Below are 25728 nucleotides of genomic sequence, written 5' to 3'. Positions count from 1 at the left end.
ACTAGCTACGTATGGTGCAAGCCCTTAAGTAGGCAAAGGCAGCTTTACACACCTGAAATTACCATTCATTCCCTGGAAAGGTGCTGGACCCTCAGACCAGCGTATCGCTGCTTGGAGAAGGGAGAGGAGAAAGGACATCCTTCATTTGGCTGAAGAGCAGCTGGCTTTCTTCTTAATATAATTAGCTCCTCCAGCAAGCCCTTATGCTTTCAGTCAGTGAGGCTGAAGCACACAGCACAATTCAGAAGTGACACATCAACCACTTTCATGAAACTCAGAGGGCTCATTTGTTTGTTCTTTCCAACGCTAAACGCTAATTTTGATTTAGACTAAGAACCTTTCCCAGTGCAACCATCCCTTGGGAGGGGGCCGTGGCAACACGAGAGTTTTCAATTAGTTATCTGCTCTAAATTACTCATGGAAAGGAGTGCGTTCACAGGGACAGAACATGTATTTTCAAAGTCCTGTCTGGGTGGGGGCTGCACAGCTAACAGTCTTGTCCCTCTCCTTTATAGTATCAGTAATAACTCTAGCTTTGCGTAAACCTTTCTTATTTTAGCAAAGCTGCTCAGTCACCTACTTTTTCAACCTTCATCTTTATTGGCATTCTACAAACAGAAAAGGAAGCAGCAGGTGGCATCCTATTGTAAACAGAAAGAAGAAAGTAGAAACCACTTACTATGAAGCTGCCATATCACATCAGTAGCCACTACCTCCTCTTCATCAGCTTCTCCCACTCTCCAGCAGCTGGAGAGATGCAATCACTTCTGAAATTATTTTTCCTGCTTTTTTTTTTTTTTTTTTTTAAGAAAACTCTAAAACTCAAGGCATTGGCTGGTATAAAAAAATGGGAAAAACATCTATCAGAAAAGTTAAAAAAACATTTTGGAAAACTTTGTTGTTCTTTGGATTAAGTTTTGATTTCTGGAGAATTTCTGAGGTCCAAAAGGGAACTTCTTGTTGATGTAGAGGTAGAATTTAAATCTGTATCTCAGACCTGGAGATTAGTGTTCCAGCTACCTGCAAGAATGGCTAAAAACCTGGAGAATCATTCGTTCTCCATCCCTACTTAAAGGAAGTAAAATAATGCGATTTAACACCCCCCCCAGGGAACTTAAAATTTCTGAAAAAGTTGTATTAAAATTTTTCAGTATGTTGTTCCGACTCCTCAGGTCTTTTAAAACCAGGAAAATATCATTATTTCCTACTCAATCACCTAAACATCAAGGAATAATCAACCTAAGACCTGTGTGTAACACAAACATACACGACGAAAGCATGCAGTGACCTGCCCTCAAGCTTTGGTAGAGAACTGTGCAGACCATAAACCACACACTGGATTCGACCATTTTCCTGTCTTACGTAGCTGAAGAAAGATCAATAGGCATTGCTGGCAGGGAGACTAAGGAGATGTTTCTTTTATTTAGCTGTGTTTTCCAAATGGTAACAGATGTTCAGTGAAGGAAGTAAGAAAACAATTGTATTTCAGCAATGGATCACCCCAAACGCAATCCTAGCAAGGTGCAAGAACTGATCATCATTTAACGAGGCACGTTAGAAAAATCCAAGGTCAGGAAGCACTTCTTAGTTGTAACAGGGTACTGCAACTTATCTCGGACCGTGCAGGAGGAAAGACCCCTGGCCTGGTAGGAAAATGCATAGAAAAGTCTATTTATCCCCAGGGCAGCTTTCCCGACACTGCACTGAAGCACAGGAATATTACAGAACAAAAGCACTGCTTCTACAGAGCTCCAGATACAAAGGCTACAAATCAAGAGCCTTTTCTGCCTCTAAGGCCTGCGAAGTTGGAAAGCAGCCTCTGTGAGCTGCCTGTGGTAGCATCGCTCTGTCCTACACTCGTACCCTGGCTCAGACCCAAGAGCCCATACAGTCCAGTTGCTGAAGTACTGGCTCCAAAACAGGAACACGGGAAGAGTTGCCACAAGGAGATGTCTTGGGAAAAGGACGGATGGGGCAAGTATACACAGCAGGTGATGTTTCACTCGGTGGTCTCCCAGCTGTTGAGGCATTTTCAGCTCTGGAAGCTTCCTGAGTCTCATATGGTTTGTACACTTAGCACCCCTGAACAGATCCCTCTTTCAAGCGTTTGCTCAGTCTCCCCTTGAATCCACAGAAACTGCAGGCATCCGCAACTGCCTCTGCAGAGGGCTCACACAGACCTCACTGAAGGGGGTCTGTCCTCCTGTGGAGGACATCAAGTTAAGAAGATCAATACCTTACCTATTCTACACTCTTTTGAATTTCACTTTTTTACCTTACCACCCTTAAGCATCACAATGAACAGCAATGATCAAGAGTAAAGTGTAGTCATAGTCCCACCCTCCCCACAGGGGGCCAGACAGCAGTAGAAGGGTAAAAGCCTCCACTTCTTTACCAAAAACCTTTCTGCATAGAGACATTTCTCTTTTCCCTGTACAAGTCATAGCTCAGGATCCCTCTGCACCGCATATTTAAAGAAATCACGGATTTTAAAGTGTGCATTGGTGGGCAACACACAAACCACTCAATTCCTAAAAATATTACCTAACCAGTCTTGTGTAGTCTGGACTAGCTATGAGAAAAATACTTCTTGTAATTTCACAGTAAAAGAAATGTTAGGCTTCTCCAAATCTATTTTAGCCCATGCATACTAACAAGATATAGCAAGGCTATAAATACCCTGCAGTGCAAGACAGGGAAAATAATTTAACCCTTATCCTGTACAGATTTCAATACTTAGAGAAATCAGAGGATTAAAAAAAAAAAGCAGCAGGGCTGTTAAGCACTGGTTTATGACTGGGTAAAAAAGTTACATGCAGCACTCAGTCCCTGAAGCTGGGCAGAAACTTCCATTATGGGCAACAGTTCCTACTACTGGGACAAACAGAAAAAGTGTAAGAAGTGATGCATCATCTGTGAAGCCTTAATTCAGAAAAAAGTCTGGCATTTAGATACCCTAGCTATAAGGAATCAGAAAAGAAGCTGGAAGAACAAAAGACTCGGGAGCTGCTGGCAGGTGAGCAGCAATTTCTAACAGAAGCTGGTTACAACTGTTACCTGCACACCTTTTCCAAACACACAGCCAAACAGGCACAACAGTTCCTGGCAAGTTCTCAGCAAGTTGTAGGAGCCTAATCGTAATTGTAGAGGGAATAAAGCACAAAGGATTTGCAAAATCCATGGCTCCTCCATACACTTTTAAGAGCGACAGTTCTCAGCTTTGCAAGGGCTGCAAGCAATTCTCAACTCCTGCTAATTACAACTGAAATAATAAAACCCCCACTCCTTATCTCCCAGGAAAGTCCAGAATGACTGCATTTTCACAGACATGAAAGAAGAATCCATTTTAGTTCAGCTATGACACTGATGTTCATACAAATGCTATTTGAGATGCTTCCAACACAAGCATGGAAATGAAAATCAAGTGGCAATAAACAATTTTCTTGTAAAAGTCTCTCCACCATTTCTCTCTCAAGAGTAAGTGTGTATTCATATTTTGTAGACAAAAGCAAAGCAATCATTAGAGCATTTCCATTCAAAAGGAAATAGATAAACAACGTAACCATTTATTTGACTGCATTGTATTTAGACAGCTTGTACATTTCATAACCCCACTGTTTTTGTTCTCATCAAAAAGGATAAAGGGACAGAAGAATATAATCCACTCAAAACAGCAGTCCAGTATTTTGAGATACACTTGGTAATTTCATAGATGCCCACCTGATACCTGAACTCCAATACAGGTTGTAATGTTTATACAAGACCTGAAAATTTTTCAACACAGCACTCAGTTTTAGCAATGTCTTGCAGTGCCCTCAAAAATAGTTTGCGATGTACTATGCAACGCCAATTAGATTATTCCTACTTCTCTTAAAGGTGATTAACCTGAACATTTCTTAAAAAAACAATATAATGCAAGCATCCATACTGACGTGTCAGCCAGTATCAACATTTGGGCAAATTTAAATATAAAAGTGATCAACTCCTTGGTTAGATTTGTCAATGCAAAAGGAGAGGGGGAGAGGACTGTGTTTTAGCAATAGACACAAGAAATAACCAACTTTTCATTGCTAGATTTCTTTTAAAAAATCTATTTTCATCTCTTTGCAAATTCAGAACTTCCCACTTGACATCCAAATCCCAAGCAACACAGAGACCAAATCTGTTTCTTTTATGACGAACCAACACATACAACTTCTGTATCTTCCGTAGTGAACTGTGTGTTACACAGCAGCAATATCAGAACCTTTCAGGCAATGTCCTCTTTTAAAAGAAATGTGAACCTATTTTGCGCAGTGTTTTCAAAACGTGCATGGCGACAACTACTTCTTACAATAAACAAACAGAATTGTATTTGAAGTTTGATCAGAAGCAACGTTTTTGGCAGTGCCTTCATGAAAAGTGATTTTGGCTAACTGCTATGTCGGCTTTTGAATCTGAAGACACCCACGGCTTAAATATTAACCAACAGAAAACTTGCCTGTCTGGCTTTTCAGTTTTTAAACATCAGCAGACATACAAGATAGCCTAGTTTGCAATTTGTGATACAAGTCCAACAGCTACCGACAAGGTATGAAGCCTCCCTGATCTGTCTCCTTAGTTCAAGCAAGCCAGAGCAGTCACTACGTCCTGGACCACTGGACCATGGCTGAGAGAAATCAGTTTTGATCGATTAAACATTGCCAACATTTAAGGCTTAACTATGAACGAAACCTCCTGAAAAGCCACCCAGAAATACTGGCAAACCTGAGGGATTGGGATGACGTGAACAAAAGGTTTTATCATGTCACAAGGCAGTAGTGGCAACATACAGGCTTTACGCTGAACTCCACACATTCTGAGAGTAACAGATTCCAGTTTAAAACACTTTTTCTCGGGCACCATTTCGAGTATGAGTTTTCTTTACCGAGGGGAACAAACCCCCTCAAAAGCGCAAATAGTGTCTAAAAGCAGAAAACTCAGAAGGGCCAATTTCCATTAAAAATCTTTATTTTCAAATACAACTCATAATTTGTACATGGTAAGAAATGTCCATCACCATGTACGATTGGTCTGTGCAAAATAAGGCTTTCCTTTAAATCCAGTTTTCCTGCACAGGGCTCTTTTCCAAATGTTACTGGAGGTAGGGGTTTTGTTGGTTTTGTTTTTCATTGTACAGTAATTAGCAAAAAAAACCCCCCGTGACTCAAACCAAACCCTAAATAAAAATAAAAAATAAAAAATAAAAAAAGAAAGTGTAGTAAGGCAAATCTGAAGAGTATGCTCAACTAAAGAAGAGCAGATTCACTGAGTGTTCATCCTTTTCACAGATTACATAGGTGCTTCCACAAGTCAATTAATACCTTTTTTTTTCTCCGAACTGAAAAAAATCCAACTGATTCATAGAACTGGGCTATATAATCACACTGAACAGGAAAGCCTAGACACTGTAATTACTGAAAAAAATTGATGGGTATTGGTAAAACCTATGTAAGCCCAATTAAAGAAAGGAAAAAAAAAAAAAAGAGAAAACAGAGCAAGAGCAGATGCGAGAAAGAGAAAGAGAGAAGTCCTTCCCCGCTGCTTTGATTTTAGAGGGGAAAAAAATCCCCCAATAATTTAGCTCATGTAAGTCTAGAGAAAATGAGAGCAGCTAAAAATGCATACAATACACCTTGAAATTTATTTCCAAAACCAAGAACCAAAGATTGAAGCATTTTAGAACACTGAAGCAAAGCAATCTGAATCTGAAAAAAAATTGTTCCACCTATCTTAAAATAGCTGTTTTTCAGAGCTTCTATCAATAATTTTGATTAAATAAAATCATACCAATTTACATTAATTTCCTATATCTTCTTTTAAAAGTCCCTCACTCTTTTAATGAAAAAAGTGCATCTAAAACCAGCAGAGATTTACTGGTGACATCAGGTTCTCTTTTAGCAGCTACTCAAGGTTTTCAAAATAGCTTACACTTCTTGCTATAAGAAAAGAAGGGCCTTCCAAACCCTCATTTGGGAGAAGTATCCAAATTATAAAAATCTGAAATAATTTATTATCAAATCCAGAATTTAAATAAAAGCAGAAATTTTCTTGCAAAGACAATTGAAGAAAGTAAAAGAACAAAAGCATGCACTCCAAACTTAGAGGTGAAGACAAATATACTTATCTATACAGGCACTGGCAGACGCAATTTAATTGTTACTGTTACTCATTGTAACACACACCCCACCCTACAATACATTTTTTCATTCACTAATCACTGAGGTACCAATATTTAAGAATGGAAAATTCAATATTGAAAAATAAAACCTAAAATTGAAGCCTTTTTCCAGAAAACTATGGCAATTTTTGTATGAAATGTTAGTATACTTATAGAATTTTACAATCTACATTGGCTTTTTTCTGGAACCAAAAGTCGTGTTCCACATACAGGTTCTTTGATAAAATGTTCACTGTGTATGTAATACAGTCAGTAGACTTGCAAATGAATGAACATTATCTTGGCTATCAACTGGCACATCTTGCTGGTACCAAAAGAACTCGAAGTTTGAAACAATCTGTTTTAATTCTGAACAAATGCGCCATGCCAAAGTGCAACAAATATGTGCGACACTCAATGAGACACTGACAGATTAAGAGCTGCATGGAAATTACTAAGTCCACCTGCAAAGCAATTTTATACAAATTGCATTGCATGCAAAGGACAACTCTGCGCTGTTGAGACGTCAGTTGCTTGATGTGATGGTTTCTTTTAACGCAGCCATAGTTTAAGACGCAGTGCATCAACTCCATTTAAATAGTATCTGAACAGCCTCTTGTCTCGCACAAAACCAAGGTTTTCATAAAGTTTCAAAGCAGACTTATTTGTGATTTCTGTTTCCAATACGACCTTTAAGGAAAAAAAAAAAAAAAGGAAAAAACATATCATATTAGAAAGCAGTTGCAATTACATGACTACTGAACCAATTTCAAAGTTTTTATTTAAAGGTACACTTACTAGCAACAAGTGGAATTAATTTCTTCTTGTTCTGACTTACTCAAGCAACCCCCTTTCCCTTCCCACATTAAAAAAAAAAAAAATAGCAGTTAATCAAGAACTGTAACTGTAAACTACTTCATTCATATCAAGATTTTAGTTCTTTGCTGTAAACAGCATTTCAACTTATTACCTAATAGCCAAGGTAAAAAACAAACACGCACAAACCAAACAACTCCTTCCTCCCAACATCCATGCCCCCCAAAACCAACCTGCAAACCAGGTTAAGGTCCACAATCCACAATACTTTAAATTTTGAATGAACAACCGAACTTTTGCATGTTTCTCAAGAACTTGGCATAAGGTTTTTTTTAGTCATTTAATATCATTGACCTCTAATTCAATAGATTTAGGCCTAGATACAAACTTAGACCTAGATACAGCTAGCTGTGACAGCCAGTGTTTGCAACAAAACAAAGCACAACTTGTGTTGTGCTCAGCACAAGTATCCCAAACTCAAATCAGAGCACAAACCAGGAAGAAAGAACAGCTTTTTCCATCTTTTTCCCCCCTGTGTTGGTATGATCCCAGTTGCAGAAAGACCTGTCATAAATAGCTCAGACCAAACCCAAGCATGAGAGTAGTCCAAATTAAGTCTGAAGTACATGCAAAAAACCACACTGGCATTAACCAGTTAGTTACAAAACTGCCAAAATATGTCCCTCTGTCTCCCCCTCTTTTCTCCAAATGCACTGAATAGAGCTCTGCCATAACTGGTAAGCCATGCACCCACTCCATATGATAAAAACTTGTTTTGCCTCTTTACTGTTGTCAAACTCCATTATTTAAGGATTCTGCTATTAAGGGCAGATCACAGCTGTACAAGAACACAGGCTGAACTAATAAGCTGACTAGACTACATACAGTCCCGTAACAATGTACATTCACATATTAAACAAGAGCTGATGGACACTGCAGAAAGACCATATAATGAAAATACAGCCTAAGCAATTTCTGCAAGCAAACCAGTGATCACTGCTGGTGTTAAGTCCACTAACAGCTATTTCTAAACCAGCATTTGATACCCATTCTGTGTAGTTAGAACTATATACAGAAAACTCCCCGAGTCTTAAAAAAAAAAAAAAAAAAAAAAAAAGTCATCTACCACACTGCAAAACTCAGGATTCCCTTCTCTTCCAATAAAAAGCAAGAAAACTGGTTAACATCCCCCACAAACCAGAAACAAGACGTTACCCTGTATTTGTAGAGCAGTTTAAGTTATCTACTTCATGGACTCTGTGGCCCCACTGCCTTCAGGCAGACATTTCCATTCCCCCCTCACCTCTTCTGTCAGCTCACCAGACTTGTTGCTGACCTACTTCAAAAAGCAATCTGGCAGAAAACCTTTCCTTTTTCTCTTCATCAGGTTCATTTTCTGCAGTCTGAGGAGTGGCTAAGCCGATATAAAAGAGGGAGGCAGCCAGTAGTTAGACCGGTCACCTTCAATAAGATTTAAAAATCCATTTAATGTATATATTTCACCATTACTCAAGTTTCAAGCCATTCTACACTCTAACCACATTCCAATGAATAATTCCCCCTGCGCTTCTCAGTGTAAGAATGTTGAAAGAATACCAAACCTGGAGGTAACAACCCAGTGAACAACGTAAGACTTAGAAGCAGTTTGATGTCTGAAAAGGAACTAAGAGTCACACATTAAAATATTAATAGTCAAGAGTTCTTATATTACAGCAGGACAGTCTGTTGTACCCGCATACTTAAGACAACCTAATTCAATTCTTAGTCTTATGGCAAGAATTAAAGATTGAATTTCTCTAGCTGGCACCACACAGAATACTACTATCAAGTATTTTGACTTGATGAAGTAACACTCTTAATTTATTAAAAGGTGTAACTATTAATTTATAACAAGCTATGGAAGCACAATAGTTTTCCTGAAGAGTGCCATTTTCTACATGGTTATACACATTGTACAACTTATTAATTCAAACTAAAACAAAGCATCACACCAAAGACGAAATCTGACCCATTTTAATCCACAGTGTAAGAGACTAATTATTCTAAGTCTTAGCTACAAATGCCATTCACTCTCAAAGTGTAGTAACCTGGCAGAGTGATACAACAGGTCTGCACCCAACTGCAAGCTTGAACACCTTGCAATGCTAAAAGACTTCCAACACCACAAATCACTGAATTTAAGGGAGTGGTTAAATGTTGAAATTCGGGTTTGTTGGAATCCCGCTACCTGAGTGAATGCTCATCTTGAAAGCAAATGCAAGAGATTTGCTCTGGTATTTCTAAGGGAGACTCAGCACAATGAAAAGAATTCCCTGATCTCAATACATTGCATTTATTTCAAAGGGGTAAAGATGTATTTCTATTCTCTAACAAGGAAACAGTGTCGTATTTCATCCAAATTTAATCAGTTTTGTTTTGTGAAGGATGCATCTCTTTCTGTGTGATATTTTTAAACAAGCTGCAAAACTTCAATGATGACATTTATTTCTGGTCTCATAGGGTCTATTTTGTTGTACACGTATGCCTGTTAAATCCTCTAATAACACAATCACATCCTCCCCTGGAGACCAGCAAAGGTCTGATTGGATTTAACAGCATTTTCTGCACAAGCTGCAACTTCCTGAAGGCTATTACTTTCTCTTACGTCTTAAATTTCATAAACCTAACATTTTATCTCAACTCTCTAATTTTAATTGAGTCTAGAACCAAGAAATATTCTATAGTGAGAGTGGAGTGAAATGTTTCTTATTACCTTTCCATACCTAGAATTTATTCCTAAACTAAAGAGAAACTGAGAGGTCAAGCTTTCTTACTTCTTTAGTTTAAACTCCGACTGAACTCAAGTTTAGAAAACAAGTAATAGAATGAATACAGCCAAACCAAATAAGCAAATGAATAAAGTACTCTCTCAGCACTCACAGAAGAGGTTGCTATTCTTACTTGTAAGTCTGACATACCATCAGATTCAAGTTATGGGCGCTTATCCAGGGTCCTTAATCAGTTTAACTGCCTTAACTTTTAAAGAAAGGTAGTACCCAAAAAAGTAACAATATCTTAGATGATTTCTACATCAAGAAAAAGCTGTCAGTGTTTGATAATTTCAAATAGTATTATATGAAAATAGACATTTAATTTTTACTAGTGTGATACTGAATTAAAATGACATAGCCTACTAGTGTGGTTAAAAAAGTCCCACTTTAAATCACCCTAAGTTCTCAATGGAAAGTCTCATGAGAAGTTGCAATTCCTTTTCACATTCTACATTTTGTTTAAAAAAGCTCTTAGAAGTCCCACTTCATAGGGTCTTGTTTTGATTAGTTACCAGTTACATGGTACGTTATTTCAGTAATACAAAGTGAATTAATTGTATGCAGATTACTTAGTAATTTGTTACAGATGGAAAACCTACAGATGAATGAACAATTCCTCCTTTCTAATTGTGATTAAAGGATATAACAGTTCCACAAGAAGGTCTTAAGCAGTACAATTCTTGAAAAATGTCACTGGGAACTAAGCAAATGTACAAAACCCAGCCATACACCCAACTGGCTGGAGTTAGCAGATATTTTCCTTTTTTACACTGGAAGAAAAATCTCTTCAAAACTTTGGAGATGGGAGCAAAACTATTCACCCTCATCCGATTTATTTCCACAGTTCACAGTGGAAATATTTTTGCAGTTTTCTATGCAACCAGCCCATCAAGTTAATTCTACATTATTGTGACCTGTTGGGAACTCAGGCCATTATAATCTTGGAAACCTTCAGTTCACTACCCCAAATATTAGAATTCATTAACATCAAATGCCTGAGAAAGTCACCATGGTTAAAAAAAGAAAAAATAAAAAAAATCAAAGATCTCTCAAGTTTTGTGACACTATATGCAGACAGTCCAGCTCAAAGCATGCTGCTGACTACTTTCTTCGGGCTTGAAGGTTATTTCTAGTTCAACCACCCACCCCAGCATCAAATCACTTCTCTCGTTTCTATCCTAATGTAGGCCATGGCCAGCTCCATGACCATCTCCCCCCCTCCACACAGATTCCTTTCCAGCCAATTCCCTTCTTCACTTACTCACCCCATAGCTTCCTCAAGCTGAGAAACAACCTCTGGCTGGAACGATACTGCCTCTCAGTTTTGAAGCATGGCATACAGCATAAACCACCTCTTAGGCAGCTGGCTGACCACACAAGCTTGCACTGTAAATCACTTGTCCCACAGGCCTGGCTTAGTTTATTCCCACTAAAATAACTTACAGAAAAAAGAATGTCCTTAATCACTAAAATACTGCAGCATACTTCGAAATGCCAGTACATCAGCAGCAATTTTTCAAGGTTTTCATCCATGGTGCTGGATAAATCCTGTATTTTTCAGGACTTGGTGTTGATACCTCATAAGTCCAGTCTACAATACTTTGAATAGTAACACACACAACAAAGCATTTATCAGATTATATGCCACAAGTTATTAAAACTAAGCACATTTACTGCATCTATTCCATAATTAGGTTGAAGGGAAGAGTTTCCAAGCAGCTTTTGGAAATCTTTCATGACACCCACAGCTGCATATTCATGTTTTTAATCCTATTCCAAGCAAGTTTCAGAAAATAGCATTTTTTTAACCGTAGTTCATCTTATATCAAGTAGCAGCATCTTTCTATTTTCGTCATGCTTCTGATTTTAAGAGATGGAGAAAAATATCTTAAGAGCAGCTGAGATGAGGTGTGTAAATAGCTTAATCATGAAGACAAATTGCTGTGAGGCACTACCATGTTTGATCAGCTCTAGGCATCGATTAGAGACTGTTCTCCCAACAACTGTTCTAAAAAGTGGCAAGGGCAAGTGTCTTGGCTCTGTTGGATAGAGCTTTTAATGGGAAGCTAGTTGGATTTTTTCAGATTCTGGTCATGACTGAAAACTCAGCAATTCACCATGTGGTACAGGTAATCAACATCATCATTTTATACCATGTATATCTGGAAGAAGCCTACATTTGGTGACAAATCAAAAAAGTAAACATGAAATTTGGTTGGAGAAAACCAGTATGTGAAAAAGAAAAACATAAATGTATCAAATCAACATGGGTATGCCTCTGCTGACTGGTGTAGAAAGTCAGAAAACCACTCTGCTTGCACTCCAAACTGCCCAGACATAATGGGCTCCCATTTAAAAATTCTCTGCCAGCACAAGACTCAGCTGATGCAAAAGCCCCCAAGAAGCAGGGCATAATTGGTTCAGAATCATCACCCCACAAACACGGCTACACAGCTTCCAAATTGGAAATCAAACATGCCTACACCCGTCCAGCACACACTTAAAGAAGCTGGAATTGTAGTGCCTTCGATTAAAGAGTGACAGCAAGTCTCTGATAAATGCCCTCTGCACTTAGTACAAAGCATTTATACAGCACCATAGATGAAAATCTGTGACTAATACTTAATGAGGTCTCACTGCAGACTAGCCTGCAATCCTTATCAAATGTATTTTGTTTTTAAACACAAAATGGTAAGAAGGGCTCTTGGACTAGTATTACAGTGGTAGAAAAAAAAAAAGAAAGATGCATATAGTGATCTCTCCTGTATACTTGTTAGATGGTCCAATTTAGAAATGAATTTACATGAGCAGTACACAAATTCATAAATCACATGGTAATTATTGCAACTCTGGCAGCTTGAGTAGAAATAAAGAGTCAGTAGCAAACTGGCTAACAAAAGCAGGCAATTCACTTATCTGCATCTCAGTTCTCCAACTGCAATATAAACAGTGTAATACTATGTCTGAATTATTTATTTTTAATCTTCAATACTCTAGCAATGGCAAATTAATTCAAGACCACGGTAGAAAGCAAGGGCAGTGGGGTGGGGGGGTGTTAAAACCTCTTTTTTTTACTAGTTCAGTATAGCAAGTAGTAAAACAGATTAGAGCAAAGCATATTATATATGATGACAACATAGCAAATGATGACAACATAGCAACAAGCAAAACCAAAGAACTTGAAGAATTACAAGACTATCAGATTGCAGTATACTGTCTGAGTACAACATAAATTGGGGGGGAGACACCACTAAGCACATGCATGAAGGAACTTGAAAGGAAAAATAAATAATCTCAAGCAATGAATGAAGTCAGAACATATGCAGGGATGCTGCAAGAGGCACAACACAAGTGGAAAAACAGACCATGTGCCAGATGTTCTGTGACAAAAATTGTAGTTTTGCGTAACAAACTTCACCACACCACAGTAGAACAATTGAGGGAGCAGTTGAAACAAGGTAACAGAGAGATCAAAGGATCATTAACTATGACATACTGAAATGACACAGTACTCACGTATCGGGAACAAGCTAACAATTGCATTGTACCAAGGAGATGAAAGTTAAAGGGACAGATAGCCTGATTAAGGAGGATGGATGTAGGGAGAGTTGCTCACAAGCTAAACATGGCACAAAGATAGTTACTTCATACATATACAACCCCCCCACCCCCAACTAAGAACTGTAATCTGGTAAGACTAATAATAGATAAACCAGAGAAAGTTTGACAGTGATTCAGTCACTTCCCTTCCAAGTTTTCGTTGACATGCTTAATCATTAGAGTTCTGTTAGTGCTACTTAATATAGCTACGCACTGTCAGAACAGCCTGATGACCTGCTGCGATAAAACCACATTCTGCAATACTACAGCACACACTGTTCCAGTATCTTCGCATATTCTTAAAGTATGGAAGTATTACACAGGTCAGCAGCACCTTAAACTAGTCTTTGGAGGAAAATGCGCCTGTAAGTGAAGGCTTCGCAAAAAACCCTAAAACACTGAATTTGAACACTTATGATAAATTTAGAAAATCCTTCTCCTATTTGTGCCATACTTTTTTTATTTTTCCTTTTATAATAAAAGGAAGAGCTTCTTACAACCCATTTCCCACCTAAAAAGTCCTGTAGAAGCAAAACTGTGAAATGAATCCACGTATAGGAGAATGCAATTTACATTACGAAAGTTTTTGATTATGAAATCTTACCTCATCACAATCTCCTTCAACCATAGCATAAATAGCTTTCTTAACCAAGTTTGTACCTGAAATATAGATTTCAGTAAGTGTCAGAGTTGCAGAGCAAAAGATGCTAGTTTATATATGACTAACATGTCTGCTACCTACATGACGTGACGCCTGGGGAAAGCAGGGAAGAAAGAAAGAAAAGAAACAAGAAGTTGCAGTCAAGTTGCAGTCTCAAGCTTGAACATTAAAATAATCCATAGAGTTATACAGAGACTCAGCTTAAGTGCAGGATTCTTCTAACACAAGGATATTAGAAACAGGCTTCTATGTTTAACATAGTGTTATATATAGCCTTCCAAGTTGTGATTCATTCCTTTTTGTTGCATTTAAAGTCAAAATCTGCTGGCACGTACTTGAAGGACATTCATCTTCCAAGGGAATTTCCTCTTACTAAAACAAATACTTCTATTAGTAACAGAGCTTATGAAACCACTTTTCTTGTGGCTAACTCCCATTTGGATTTGCTAGTATCTAATAATATGGTTGAAGCTCATCCCTTCCCCTCAATCAAGCATTAATTTAATTCTTTATCATTATTTTTCATCTAGTTCACAACAGTTCTACAAATGTAATATCCCTACCTGTCTGTAGAATTGGGGTGAAATTGAAAGTTGATTTCAAAGTTATTAGTGGAAAAAACTGCTGTTCAATGAAATTGCATAAATCTCACTTCCATAAGAAGGCTAAGGAAAAGGAAAAAAAATCCCAAGAAATCTAGAGAATGTTTTAAAGTATTCCTAAAACTTTAATCAATTAAGATTTTCATTGAACGTATGATAAAACTGTACTACATTTAAAACAATTCGTCAGATTAACAGCACACTTTGAGAAACAGCAAGGTGGCAAATGTAGGAAAAAGTCAACATACATAATGCTAAAGTAAGCAAGGCTTTAAATATGAATTCTATTTACGTAATTCTAAAATAACAAACTGACTAAAGCAAGGGAAAAATCTTGCAGAGATCTTCATAATAACAGCATTAGTTCTTATTTACTTATGAATCCAAGCACCTGCAATTAAATTATGGCAGGCTCCTTCATGACTCAGCTAAAAGGAAAGGAGACGCAGTGATTTCTCAGTATCCTCTTCCCTCTGCTCCACTATAGAAACCAACAATGGCTTTTGAATTGCATTGAGAGAAGAAAAAAATGCACGTTCTTAAATAGTCATGATAATACATAGTGTGTCAAGTTTGGGGGAATTTTGTTTTTTTTAAAGGAGAACACACAATGGTACCATTCTGCAGTGTATCACCATATTTTTCCATTGCAAGTAATTTTTCTGTCTTTAATCATGAAGGGGTGAGCTGTTCAGCGTGAATAAGTGGTGAAGCACATTGCTAGACTTTAAAGCTGACATCTATGTTTTAAGTTAAAAATGTTACAAAATGTGATTTTACAATAACCAACATAAAAAAAAAAAAGTTCTGTAAGAACAGATCTTTAATTAAGCCAACTAGAATAACTGGTATTAGAATGAAAATCTCTTCATCGGGGCAAAACTGATTAACAAGGGAGGGCAAACTCCTTGCCAAGAATGATTTCTTTTATGATGTAACTTCCCAACAAAATAGATCTCTCTTTCAGTCATTCAAATGGCAATACACAACTATTTTTCTTCACTTATTAATACAACAATGAGCTACATACATTCTCCCCAGTGACCAATATACATATAACCGATAGGGGAAAGCCAGGGCATAAGTTTACTGAAAAAAAGAGAAGACTGAACACGACACAGAAATACAGTGATGAGGGCACATATAAAAATGCAAAGCAATTCCCACTGTTGTTTGACAGTTGTGGTAGGCAGAGGTAAGGGGCTGCTGACTGCCTTTCTTTTTAGCTTTATTGCATCCCAGACATAAATCTCCTAGGGCATTTCAGGTTATTTTAACAAAACAAAAAAAAAAGCCACTAGGGAGCTTATGTGGTCAAGTAAGGCAGGGATGACAGACAAACCACCACATCTAGAAGTTCAGTTCTGCTTAAATCTTTATGACAGCTACAGTTATCCCAACCACAGGATTTAAATAAGAAATAACAAAAAAGACTATTCTTACCAATTCCTTTTCTTCTGTATTTGGAATCCACTGCTAACATGGCTATATAACCTCTGCGGAACATCTTTTTGTGCATATCCAGCTTGCAGACGATGGCACCTACACACTCCTCACCTACCATGGCCTTAAAGACAAACATACACGTATGCATTCTCAGTTTGTGATCTACAGTGCTACCAAAAGTAGTAAACCAGTTCATTTTAAGTGAAACAGCCACCCAAAATTTGTTCGCATAAAGCTATTAAAAAATACCTACATAAATTTTAAAAAAAGTCTCCAAAAGTATAAATAAGATTAAAGGACTCTAATTTCTTTATTACATTCAAATAAAGTTACAAGGCAATTAACAACCAATGAATTGTCCTGGAGAGAACCATATTATTATTACACAAAGTCTACAGGCAAGGACACATGGCAGAAAACGGAGAATTAAAAAAAAAAAAAAAAAAAGACCAGGTTAAGGCATAAATCACCATTCCACATGAGCTGCTGCAGAGGACAAAAAGTCCATCCCCGTTTTATAGTGATCTGAATTTTCACCTACAAGGGCTATGGTAGATAACATGCTTAATTTTTGTCTGGTTTTAATGCCAAGGCCACAAAGGATCAGAGAAAAATGTTGCTGCATTTAATCTTTAGAAACTGTCATTTTCAGTCATATGACACCCAAAGAACAAACAAAAAAGCACACAGTTAATTTCACACATTTTAACTGTTCAGAGATTTCATTTGTTAAGAGCTATGCGCTGACAGTTAATCCCAATGGTATCGCCACAAAAAGCATGGTCAAGGAGACACAGTCATTCTGAAACATTAAGAAAAAAAATCCCAAAAAGAAAAGAACCCAACTCCTCCCCGAACACATATCAAACCACTTGCACAACCACTCACTGTGTTCACCAAAATGTAATATATTAGGGAGTGTAAGAAAAACTAAGTCATGTGTTAACTGAAGGATTAGGCAGCATGAGAGATTAATGACATTATAACCTGCAGCAGTAAAACTGAATAATGCTGCAGAGTAGGATAGCATCCAAGGGGAGAATGAATTACTATTCATTCAGTAAAGATTGACAGAGATAAAAAAGAAACTCATAATTGTACGTATGGGTGTATAAGTGGATCCACAGACTTTGACAGACCTGTATCTGCAGGGGGGAACTAGCCTTCGGCTCAAGTGCAGCAACTAAACCAGGCCTACAGCCCATGATTGGCACCAGCATCTGCTGGCAGAAGCGCTTCTAGATAATCCAAATTTACAACAGTAAGGCACATCAAACGAAAAGGACCTGCCAGAGCCAGTATTGCCAGGCCTCAGTGCAACCCACCTGTGAACCAGTGCTTGCTTCTCCAGTCTATGGTATATACCCTATAGTCTCCAACCACCCGAACCTTTCTGTACACAGCTTGTAGGCTATGACTCTACAGACAGAAGATTCATTCCTGCAGATCATATTGCAGGCACAGACACACAGGTTTTTTGCCCCAAGAAGAATAATGTATTCTAGCATCTCTACCTGGACAGTGGGTTATTAACCAAGTTAGCTGTCAGTCAGGAGCTGTATCAAAGGCGAAACAAAGCAACCCAAAATGTATGAGCTGCAGTTCCAAAGCTCTATGATACAGCGTGATCCTAATGCCATTTCTAATATAGTTTAATCTCATCAGGCAAATAATAATTATAGCTAAGTTTTTATTTGGCAGGAAAACACATTTTTTTAGCAGTATCCAAGAACAACCCTAAACAATCTAAAAAGGTTTTTTGAAAACAACAAATAAGAACTGTAGCATGATCTAAATGGACTGAAATACACAGCCTCTAAGGAGTCTGTCATTTGTTCCAAGACATAGTTTATTCCATAAAAAAGAAAAGCTGTACTTATACTAAAACTGTGTATGCAAAGTGTCAGCTCAAGGCAAGTTTTGTATCTTGGCTCAGACCTGAGAGAACCAGGGAGTTAAATAAAGAGTATCATCAGACAGACTGTTCATAACATTGCTATAATTATGCAGAGTACCTAGATGTAATCTTATACCTCACTAAAAAAAAAAAAAAAAAAAAGCACACCACAAACCAGCATGTTATAGTTACGCTTTGCCCTGAAGCGAACACGTGCAAATTGTTGATTCTAACAGTCATGCAGAGAATTTTAAAGATATATGTGTGGGCTTTTTTCTTTTTATGCACTTCAAGAGTAGTGACATTCTAGACATTGACTATGTTCTTTCTTGTTTGGGGCAGTTTTCTGAAAAGTTCATGAATCATATTTAAAACGCTCAAGGAACAGCACAGAATTTTGTTTCAGTGATCAAAGAAGTAAAATACCCACTGGTTTTACCACTGTTGCCAGAAAGCTGAATAAAGTATGACTTTGTTACCAGTTCCCCAAACAAACCTATTTCTCTGTCTTTAGGCAGGTAAGTCTGCCAGTTAATCTACAGTTGTTCCACTTACAGAGAGCATTCTGCATTTCCCCCTCAACTTAAGGCTGGAGAGAAGGAGAAAGGAGAGGAAAGGCAACAAAAACCTCATCTAAAGCGGGAAATGAACCTAAAATGTGATGTAAAACTTTGTCATTTACTTCCTTGGAGAAGGAATATGTAAATAATGAAAAGAAACAGACTGAAATAGAGTGGGGAGGAGAGAGAAAAAGTACTTCCCAGACAACACCATGTATGAAAAGACAGTCATGGACCAAATTTCTTGTCAGGTATATGACACTACTTCTAAACATACAAGTTTCTACGAACAGAATTCAGCTCCAGTTACTATTATATATTATAAACCCTGTGGAGTACTATAAGATTTACTGCCATCCTAAATCATTAGCAGGATTAACATGTATGAATTCAAATCAAGTATTTGCATCATCTTTGTTCTTATGAGTACATTTAAATGTTTAAAACAAACTAGATTCCAATGTCTTCATATTGCAACCGTGTATTACTAGAAGAGTTAGCACAGAAATGTAACTCAGCAAGAACATTACATTTCATAAAATTAAGCAATTGGCATTAATTTCATTAGCAGAAACTGCAATAAGTCTGTCAGCCACAGTGTGAGTATGCATTTAATACCTACATCCTGTGACATTTCTTCCCATTTAAAGAAGATTAAAACTACTAACTAGCCCCAGAAAGGGAAATATTTCGCAATTCAAATGCAGTAGAACCTGCACTACTGCAATACAACATCCCTTGTGCACATGCACCAAAATCCATCCCAAAGTTTCATAAAAACAGCTCTGTATAAACCCTTTGGCTCACATTTAGCGATCATGTTACTGAATGCCATTAGAGGATACATTTAGGCTAATGGTTTTAACCTAAAGTCTGGCAGTTCAGTCAGAGCTCTTTAGGATACTGGGCAAATCACTAAGTCGCTGTTTCCACTGAAACCCGACGCAAGTAACTCCCTCCTGTGCAAAGGCATTGCCAGAGTAACTACACTAGCTGTTGTTACCTACTCATATGCTGCAAAGAGTGAAGTTTTCACGAAGTCGCTGACAGTGAGAAGTAGCACAGCAAGACTATCTGAAACCACCGATCACTTCTAAGAGGAAGCTGGAATACAGAGAGAGTTTGCTAATTGGGAAAGGATGTTACAGAATTTCTTCCTACAGGCTAGGAAGACTTCTCAGTCAGTTTCCTAACTTGACTGGTTCTTCTTTTATGCCCCAAGTTTTCCGCAACTGAAAAACAGGGACGATGTCCTACAAGTCTTAATTTCAACAAAGTATGCTCAGACTCTTGAATAAAATCCAATTTAAAAAAAAAAAAAAAGGCAAAGCATTAGTATAAAACAAGACCTTAACTGCAGTCATTTAGGATTTACAACACATCTAAAACCACTTACATGGAATTAATAGGTTATTTTTAAACTTGTGAAAGTTTAAATTATAAATGCTGCTATAGCTAGTGGCAAAGTTAAGAACCCAATAAAAGCCCAGATTTTCCAGATTTTTCTTAAAAGGCAGCTGAGCGGTGCAGTATTATGAATTACAAGAGAGGTTACAACACTCAGCCAGAACTCCGCTTTTATTACGTCCTGTCTTATACTAACTTTGGCACAGAGCAAGGTTTCCTAAGCTCACCTCTCCCACGCTAAAGTATTTTGAAAACAATTTTCTGAAATATTTAATGTAACAGTTCTAAACTGAAGTAGAACTTTTAACACTGCTAAGACTAGAAACAGCAAAAACACTTTAAAGGAAGCTACAACTTTGAAACTGCATTTACAATCCATATGGGGACACAGCTGTAGTGATGCTTAAAAATGCTTCATGTGAAACAAAAGATACCCTTCTCCTCTGTAATTTTTTGACAGAGCAGTGGTTATCATAGGTCACTTGAAGAGAAACTGGGCTGACAGCTCCTGAGAATAAGTGAAAAACAGGCATTTACAGGACATCCACACCTAGCACACAGTGCAAACCTGCTCTTCCAAAGACAAGCGAAACCGGAGTTCAAGCAGACAGTTGCAGTTTATGGAGAAGGTTATTACCTTGCAACAGCTCAGATAACGCTGTAGTGTAACGCATCAGAACTGATCAATCAGCCAACTTGTTACCCCTAAAGCCAGGAAGACAGTTACACAGATGAATTTGACATTAAAATGAACAGGTTTTGAAGACTCCTAGTATCTCCAGGTCCTTTTAAAGTGAATATGAACTTGTTTTTTTGAGCGTACAGCTAGGAAGGGGTTTGATACAGCAAAACATGCTAGCAGCTATTTAGGTTTGGTCCTATGCCTCCTCTCCAGCTGTGCATTCTCACCTTTTCTCTGGCACCAATAGCGGTCCCTGTGACATCCTACTGTGAATATATCTTGAGCCATAAACCAACAGAAACCTGACCATAAAACATATACATGCATACGCACACACACAGTGTATGTTGTTGTTGGGAGTGCTGCCAACATCAGAGAAACACAAGGGTTGACACAAGCCAGGAAGGGGCAGTTGAACAGAAACGAAAAGCAAGCAGCCCTTTTGGTTGCACTAGCCATTAGAGCAACAGTGCACCTTGGCCAAGCCAAAACTCAGCCAGTTTCAAACCCATGAGATAATCATCATCAGGAATAATGTCAATAATGACCCCAGAAAATAGCTCTGCATTGTCAGGTATCCAGAATGCTAGATAGCAAAATTATGGTGTTTAAGATGGTTTACTGAATAAATATCAGCAAGGGACAATTGCTGGTTGTTTATGGAAAATATACATCCCACCTTCAATTTAAACGGTTTGAGTACTTTCCCCTCACACCTTGAGAAAGGGAAAGGAGCCCTTGACAGTGCAATGAAGACAGGTGACATTGGAAGATTTAAAAAATTATGATAGTAAAATTCAGTAAAGGAACACACTGAACCACTACAGATATTCTTTCAAATACAATTAAATTACAGTCTAACCCCTCTCCCCAAGAGCAATCAAAACCTGAAACCAGAAGGGTGTGAGGCCACAAGGTATTGAAGACAAATGATTCTGTGAGATTAGGCACCATGCTTCTGTTCACCATCCTGACACTGCTCTTGCTAATTGGAATATGCAGTCCCTGACTGAAGGTAAATATTTTAAAGAGACTTATTAGATAGCAGTAGTTCAGGAATCCACTAAGTGCAGGAACAAATTAAATTTTATAGAACAGAAAGTCTTCAAGACAGCCTCTAAAAAACAAACCTTAAAAATACTAAAACCAGTCACAAAAAACCCCCATGCAATTTGACACAACGTAGTCCAAGGCCTTCAAATTATTAGGTAGATAACAATTTGCTAGCTTTAGACATTCATAGTCACATATTCTTCTCTACAGTTTTATGTACTTTACCTTCACCTTTCAAAAAAAAAAAAAAAAAGGCAAATAAACAGCCTTCAAGTAAAGTTGTGTTGATTCTTCAAGGCTATTAAAAAGGAAGCTGCCACTACAAAATAAGCTTAAGAAACTTTCTTTTCCTTAAGTCATATCTTATTCTTTGAATGCACTTATTAGAAATCACCTGGTTTAGTGCTCTGTCAAACAACTTGCCATTGCTCTTTTCAAAAAAAATTCTCATTACTCCCTGACAAAAAAAAGTTTTTAGATTTTTAGATTTTTTTTTAGATTTAAGAAAAAATCTAAGAAAAATTTTTTTTTTAGATTTAAAGTCTAAGCAAAGGCATTGTGATCTAATAGTATCCAACATTACCTCGCCATTACCAGTGATACACTTGATGCTGAAAGTATGGATATTTGTAGTTCATGGGCATTTATTTTCAGTATGAGTTACACTAGTCACACACACATAGCTCAGTGCTTGAAAAACACCATTCTGCTCTGATCAGCATCCTTATAATGGCAAACATGACTGTGCATCAAACAATGTTTTCAAATATTTTGATATCAGAAGGTAATGCTTTGCTCAGCTTCCTATAATCTTGCTGTATTCCCTCTTCAGGGTTCTAAGAGGCACAGTTCTGAAAATCCTCCTATAAATCATATAAATCCCACTATAAATTATAGCAGACTAAATCAAGAACATTCAGGAAGTTTAAGGCCAGATGGATTCCATTAGTCTCACCTCCTGTACTCATATCCTATTAAAATTTTACAGAGATGCTCCTGAATTGAAGGGTATCTTGGCTCTGGCTAAATCATACCTTTCAGAGAGGTGTCCAGCTTTGATTAAAACATCAGGAGAGAAGTTTTCATCATTTACCTTAGCAAGGAAGTGTCATACACTCCCATAATGTTCTGTTTTGCACATTTAAGTTTTCCTATGAGTAAATCAGAAACAGCTGAGCTCCCACTACACACATACACACCTCAGGCCAACTTATACTCAGTTCCATATACCTGTGGATGGACTATCATCCTAAAAGCATGCTTTTCAACTGAGACAGAAGCTCTTCCATAAGAAGTGCTAAACATTTAGAAAGACAAGGTGACAACTCAATCATTCTTTTCACTAGTGCAGCAGAAAGAATATAAACCTAAATACAACACTAGTACAGCAAGACAATCAAGCAGCATGAGAATTTCTGTATGCCGCATATGGTATCACATCTGTAAGAAGCAATACAGTTTTACTTGTCTTTTTCAAAGTAAGCTCACAGATCAAGAAGTCTACAAAACGTTTCAGTGTCTCTTCATGTATCATTTAACATTTATATGCTAGCTATGCTGAAGTCTGTTCTAAAACCATTGTGTAAGAATTACTAAGCACTCATAAGACACTAGTGGACTAAGTATTTTCTTTTTTAAATACAAATCTAGAAACTGAAACAGAATGATAAAACAAACTACCAAAGGTCACAAAAGTCAATGTCAAAACGAAGACTGGAAGCCTTGAATTCCTGGATCCTATCTCTGTGCTCAACCCCTTTCCCCACCACTTAAAACATAGTAAGAAATGTAGAAACTTCAAGCGCATGCTTTACTTCTGCATGTATAGGTCACAAGGGGACTTCATTAGGAAGACAGGTACTTCCAAAAAAGCTTGGCCTTATCCACAAAAGATTACTAGAAGTGTTCCCACAGATGTCAATCCTTTAATTGCCTCCCCCCCAACCCCAACCACCCCCAATTCCTGCCCTCCCTGCCCCCTCCAGCACTTACCAAAAAGCAAAGTTGTGGCCAGTTGTGGATAAAATACCTATATGTGTAAATGGAGTAGGGTTCAGACAGATCTTTGGTGATCAGTCTCATTATATCGGGCATCTGCAGCTCAGACTCATATCGGACGTATCGTATCGTTAGGTCCTCCTCGGGCTGAGAGTCCGTTCCCGAGCCTTTCAAACTGCAAGCTGCTGCTAAGGACCTGGAGAGTAGCAGCGGGGACTCCTCCTCCTCCCCTCCTTCATCCCCCTCCTCCTGCTCTTCCTCCTCCAAGCCAGTCTCTCCTTCCAGTCCATTGCCGGCTGCAGTCTTAGCAGCAGTCGTTGTTGTGGCAGCAGGCTGGCTCCTGTCCTCTCCTGCTGCTGCTGGGGGAGAAGGAGGAGGAGAGGGTGCAGTCCTTCCCTGGGGAGGGAGGTGGTTGGTAAGCGGGGATGAGCACGGTGCCGTGGTCAGGGGCGATGACTGCTGCTGCTGTCCAGAGCCCATTGTTTTGCTGGCTCGCTTGTTCTCCAGCCCCTCGGGGGCTGCCCCTGCCTCCGAGCTGAGGATCTTGCTTTTGAGGGAAGCCCGCAGGTGCCGCAGCTCGGGGCTGATGAGGCCGTTGAGCTGGTGGTTGTGGTGCGGGGGGTGGTGGTGGTGGTGGTGGAGGCGGTGCTGCTGCGGTCCCCCCTTGCCGCCGTCGCTGCCTCCTCCTCGCTGCTGCTTCTCCCGTCCGCCCGTGGGTCCCTCCTCTTCCTCCTCCTCTTCAGCCTCCTCGTCCTGGGCACCGATGCAGGCGGCGGCGGCAGCAGAGGAGGTGGAAGAGGAGGAGGAAGCAGCCCCCCCTCCTCCTCCGGGGAAGGGGGAGAGCGTGTCCCCCTGCGGGGACAGGACGCTGCTAGGCCCCGGCGGTACCTCGGCCATATCCTACGGGAGAGACCGACAAAAACTCACCGAGGAGGAGGGTGTCAGACGAGACGGGGACGAGGGGGACAGGCGACGGCCTCACGGGCCGCGGTCGGGGCCGGGGGGGGGGCGCGAACAAAGGCAGAGACGGTGTCCGGGCCCCGCCTCGCCACCCCGCCGTCGCCTCTTCCTGCTGTCCCGCTCCCCCTGCCGCCGCCGCCGGGACCCTTCCCCAGTCCCTTGCGGGCCCCGGCCGCCCGCCCGCCCGCCGCCGCCGCGGCCTCCCCGCCCGCCGCCGCGGCCACTCACCCCCGCGTCTCCTCAGCGCCGCGGCTCCCACTCTCCGCTCATCCAGCGGCCGCCAAGCGCGGCCGCCGCTGCCGTAACCCGCGGCCAAGTTTCCTGTCAGCCGTTACGACACTTCCTCCCTTGGCGGCGGGGCCTAGCGACGGCGGGGCGGGGCGGCCGTGCCATGGGCCCGGGCGGGACGGGGCCGCTGGCAGGGCCCGGCCGCCCTCACGGCGCCGGCCCGGCCTAGCTGCCCGGAGCTCGGCGTCTTTGCTCCGCAGGGTCCTGCCGCCCCGGGGGCACGCTGTTACCGCTGGCCTGCCCCGGAGGCTCGGGGCACCCGCTCCCGGGGCTGCTCTGGGGTTCGCGGCCTGCCCGGGTGAGGCCGGCACTGGGATTAGGCTCGGGCCTTGGGGCCCGGTCGGCCTTGGCCGGTCCTCCCGCTCTGCCTGGGCACCGGCGTTGGCGGGCGCACGTTTCGCTAGTTGCGCCTATGAATACTCCAGCAACGGCACCGTTGCCCTGAAGTATCTCACTTTGCCGAGACCGTCGCGGTAGTGCTTTGTTTGATCAGCCCAAACGTGACTGGGCAGAGCTGCTGCCCACACGGACGCTGCCAGTGGTGTTTAGTCTAGGGAGTGGTGCCAGCAGTGTTTTGGTGATGCTGTGTTGCAGACCACAGAACGGCACAGGAGCTTTTGCTCTCCCTTTCAAAAGCAGCATGAGGGACACTTGCGTAGGCAATGTCAGGCCTTGGACTGCTTTGTGCAACTGATAAGAGCAAAACTCAGTAAGACAGAGAAGCAGTCTCAAGCAATCTCCGCTGCTGTTGGCGTTAAATCTCTGTTTTA

At 39.9% G+C, this 25728-nt stretch overlaps 1 protein-coding gene across 3 annotated transcripts; it reads right to left on the bottom strand.

Moving 5' to 3' along the window:
• Window positions 1-3546: 3546 nt before the first annotated feature.
• Window positions 3547-24994, bottom strand: NAA30 (N-alpha-acetyltransferase 30, NatC catalytic subunit). Of its 3 annotated transcripts, XM_056346601.1 has the most exons (5): window positions 24899-24994; window positions 23705-24610; window positions 16111-16234; window positions 14009-14064; window positions 3547-6868 (listed from the first exon to the last, which is right to left on the bottom strand). In XM_056346601.1, exons 2-5 carry the CDS (start codon window positions 24605-24607, stop codon window positions 6731-6733), a joined length of 1221 nt encoding a protein of 406 aa, XP_056202576.1. In that variant the 5' UTR covers window positions 24608-24610; window positions 24899-24994; the 3' UTR covers window positions 3547-6730. The 3 variants fall into 3 exon arrangements, with proteins under 3 accessions (XP_056202576.1, XP_056202577.1, XP_056202578.1); XM_056346602.1 differs by lacking the exon at window positions 24899-24994 and having other exon boundaries at window positions 23705-24850; XM_056346603.1 differs by lacking the exons at window positions 14009-14064; window positions 16111-16234.
• Window positions 24995-25728: the final 734 nt, after the last annotated feature.

The sequence above is a fragment of the Falco biarmicus genome, chromosome 7 (genome assembly GCF_023638135.1).
Source record: "Falco biarmicus isolate bFalBia1 chromosome 7, bFalBia1.pri, whole genome shotgun sequence".
Taxonomy (NCBI): Eukaryota; Metazoa; Chordata; class Aves; order Falconiformes; family Falconidae; genus Falco; species Falco biarmicus.
The sequence above is the reverse complement of the archived record's forward strand: the minus strand, read 5'-3'. Positions and strand labels throughout refer to the sequence as shown.

Excerpts from the sequence above, each read along its gene's own strand:
- NAA30 (XM_056346601.1), bottom strand. The coding sequence starts at position 24,607 with ATGGCCGAGGTACCGCCGGGGCCTAGCAGCGTCCTGTCCCCGCAGGGG. Across the intron at positions 16,235-23,704 it reads GGCCACAACTTTGCTTTTTG|GCCATGGTAGGTGAGGAGTG; the intron begins GTAAGTGCTGGA and ends TTTGTCTTTAAG. Across the intron at positions 6,869-14,008 it reads TTGAAGGAGATTGTGATGAG|GTCGTATTGGAAACAGAAAT; the intron begins GTAAGATTTCAT and ends TTTTCCTTAAAG.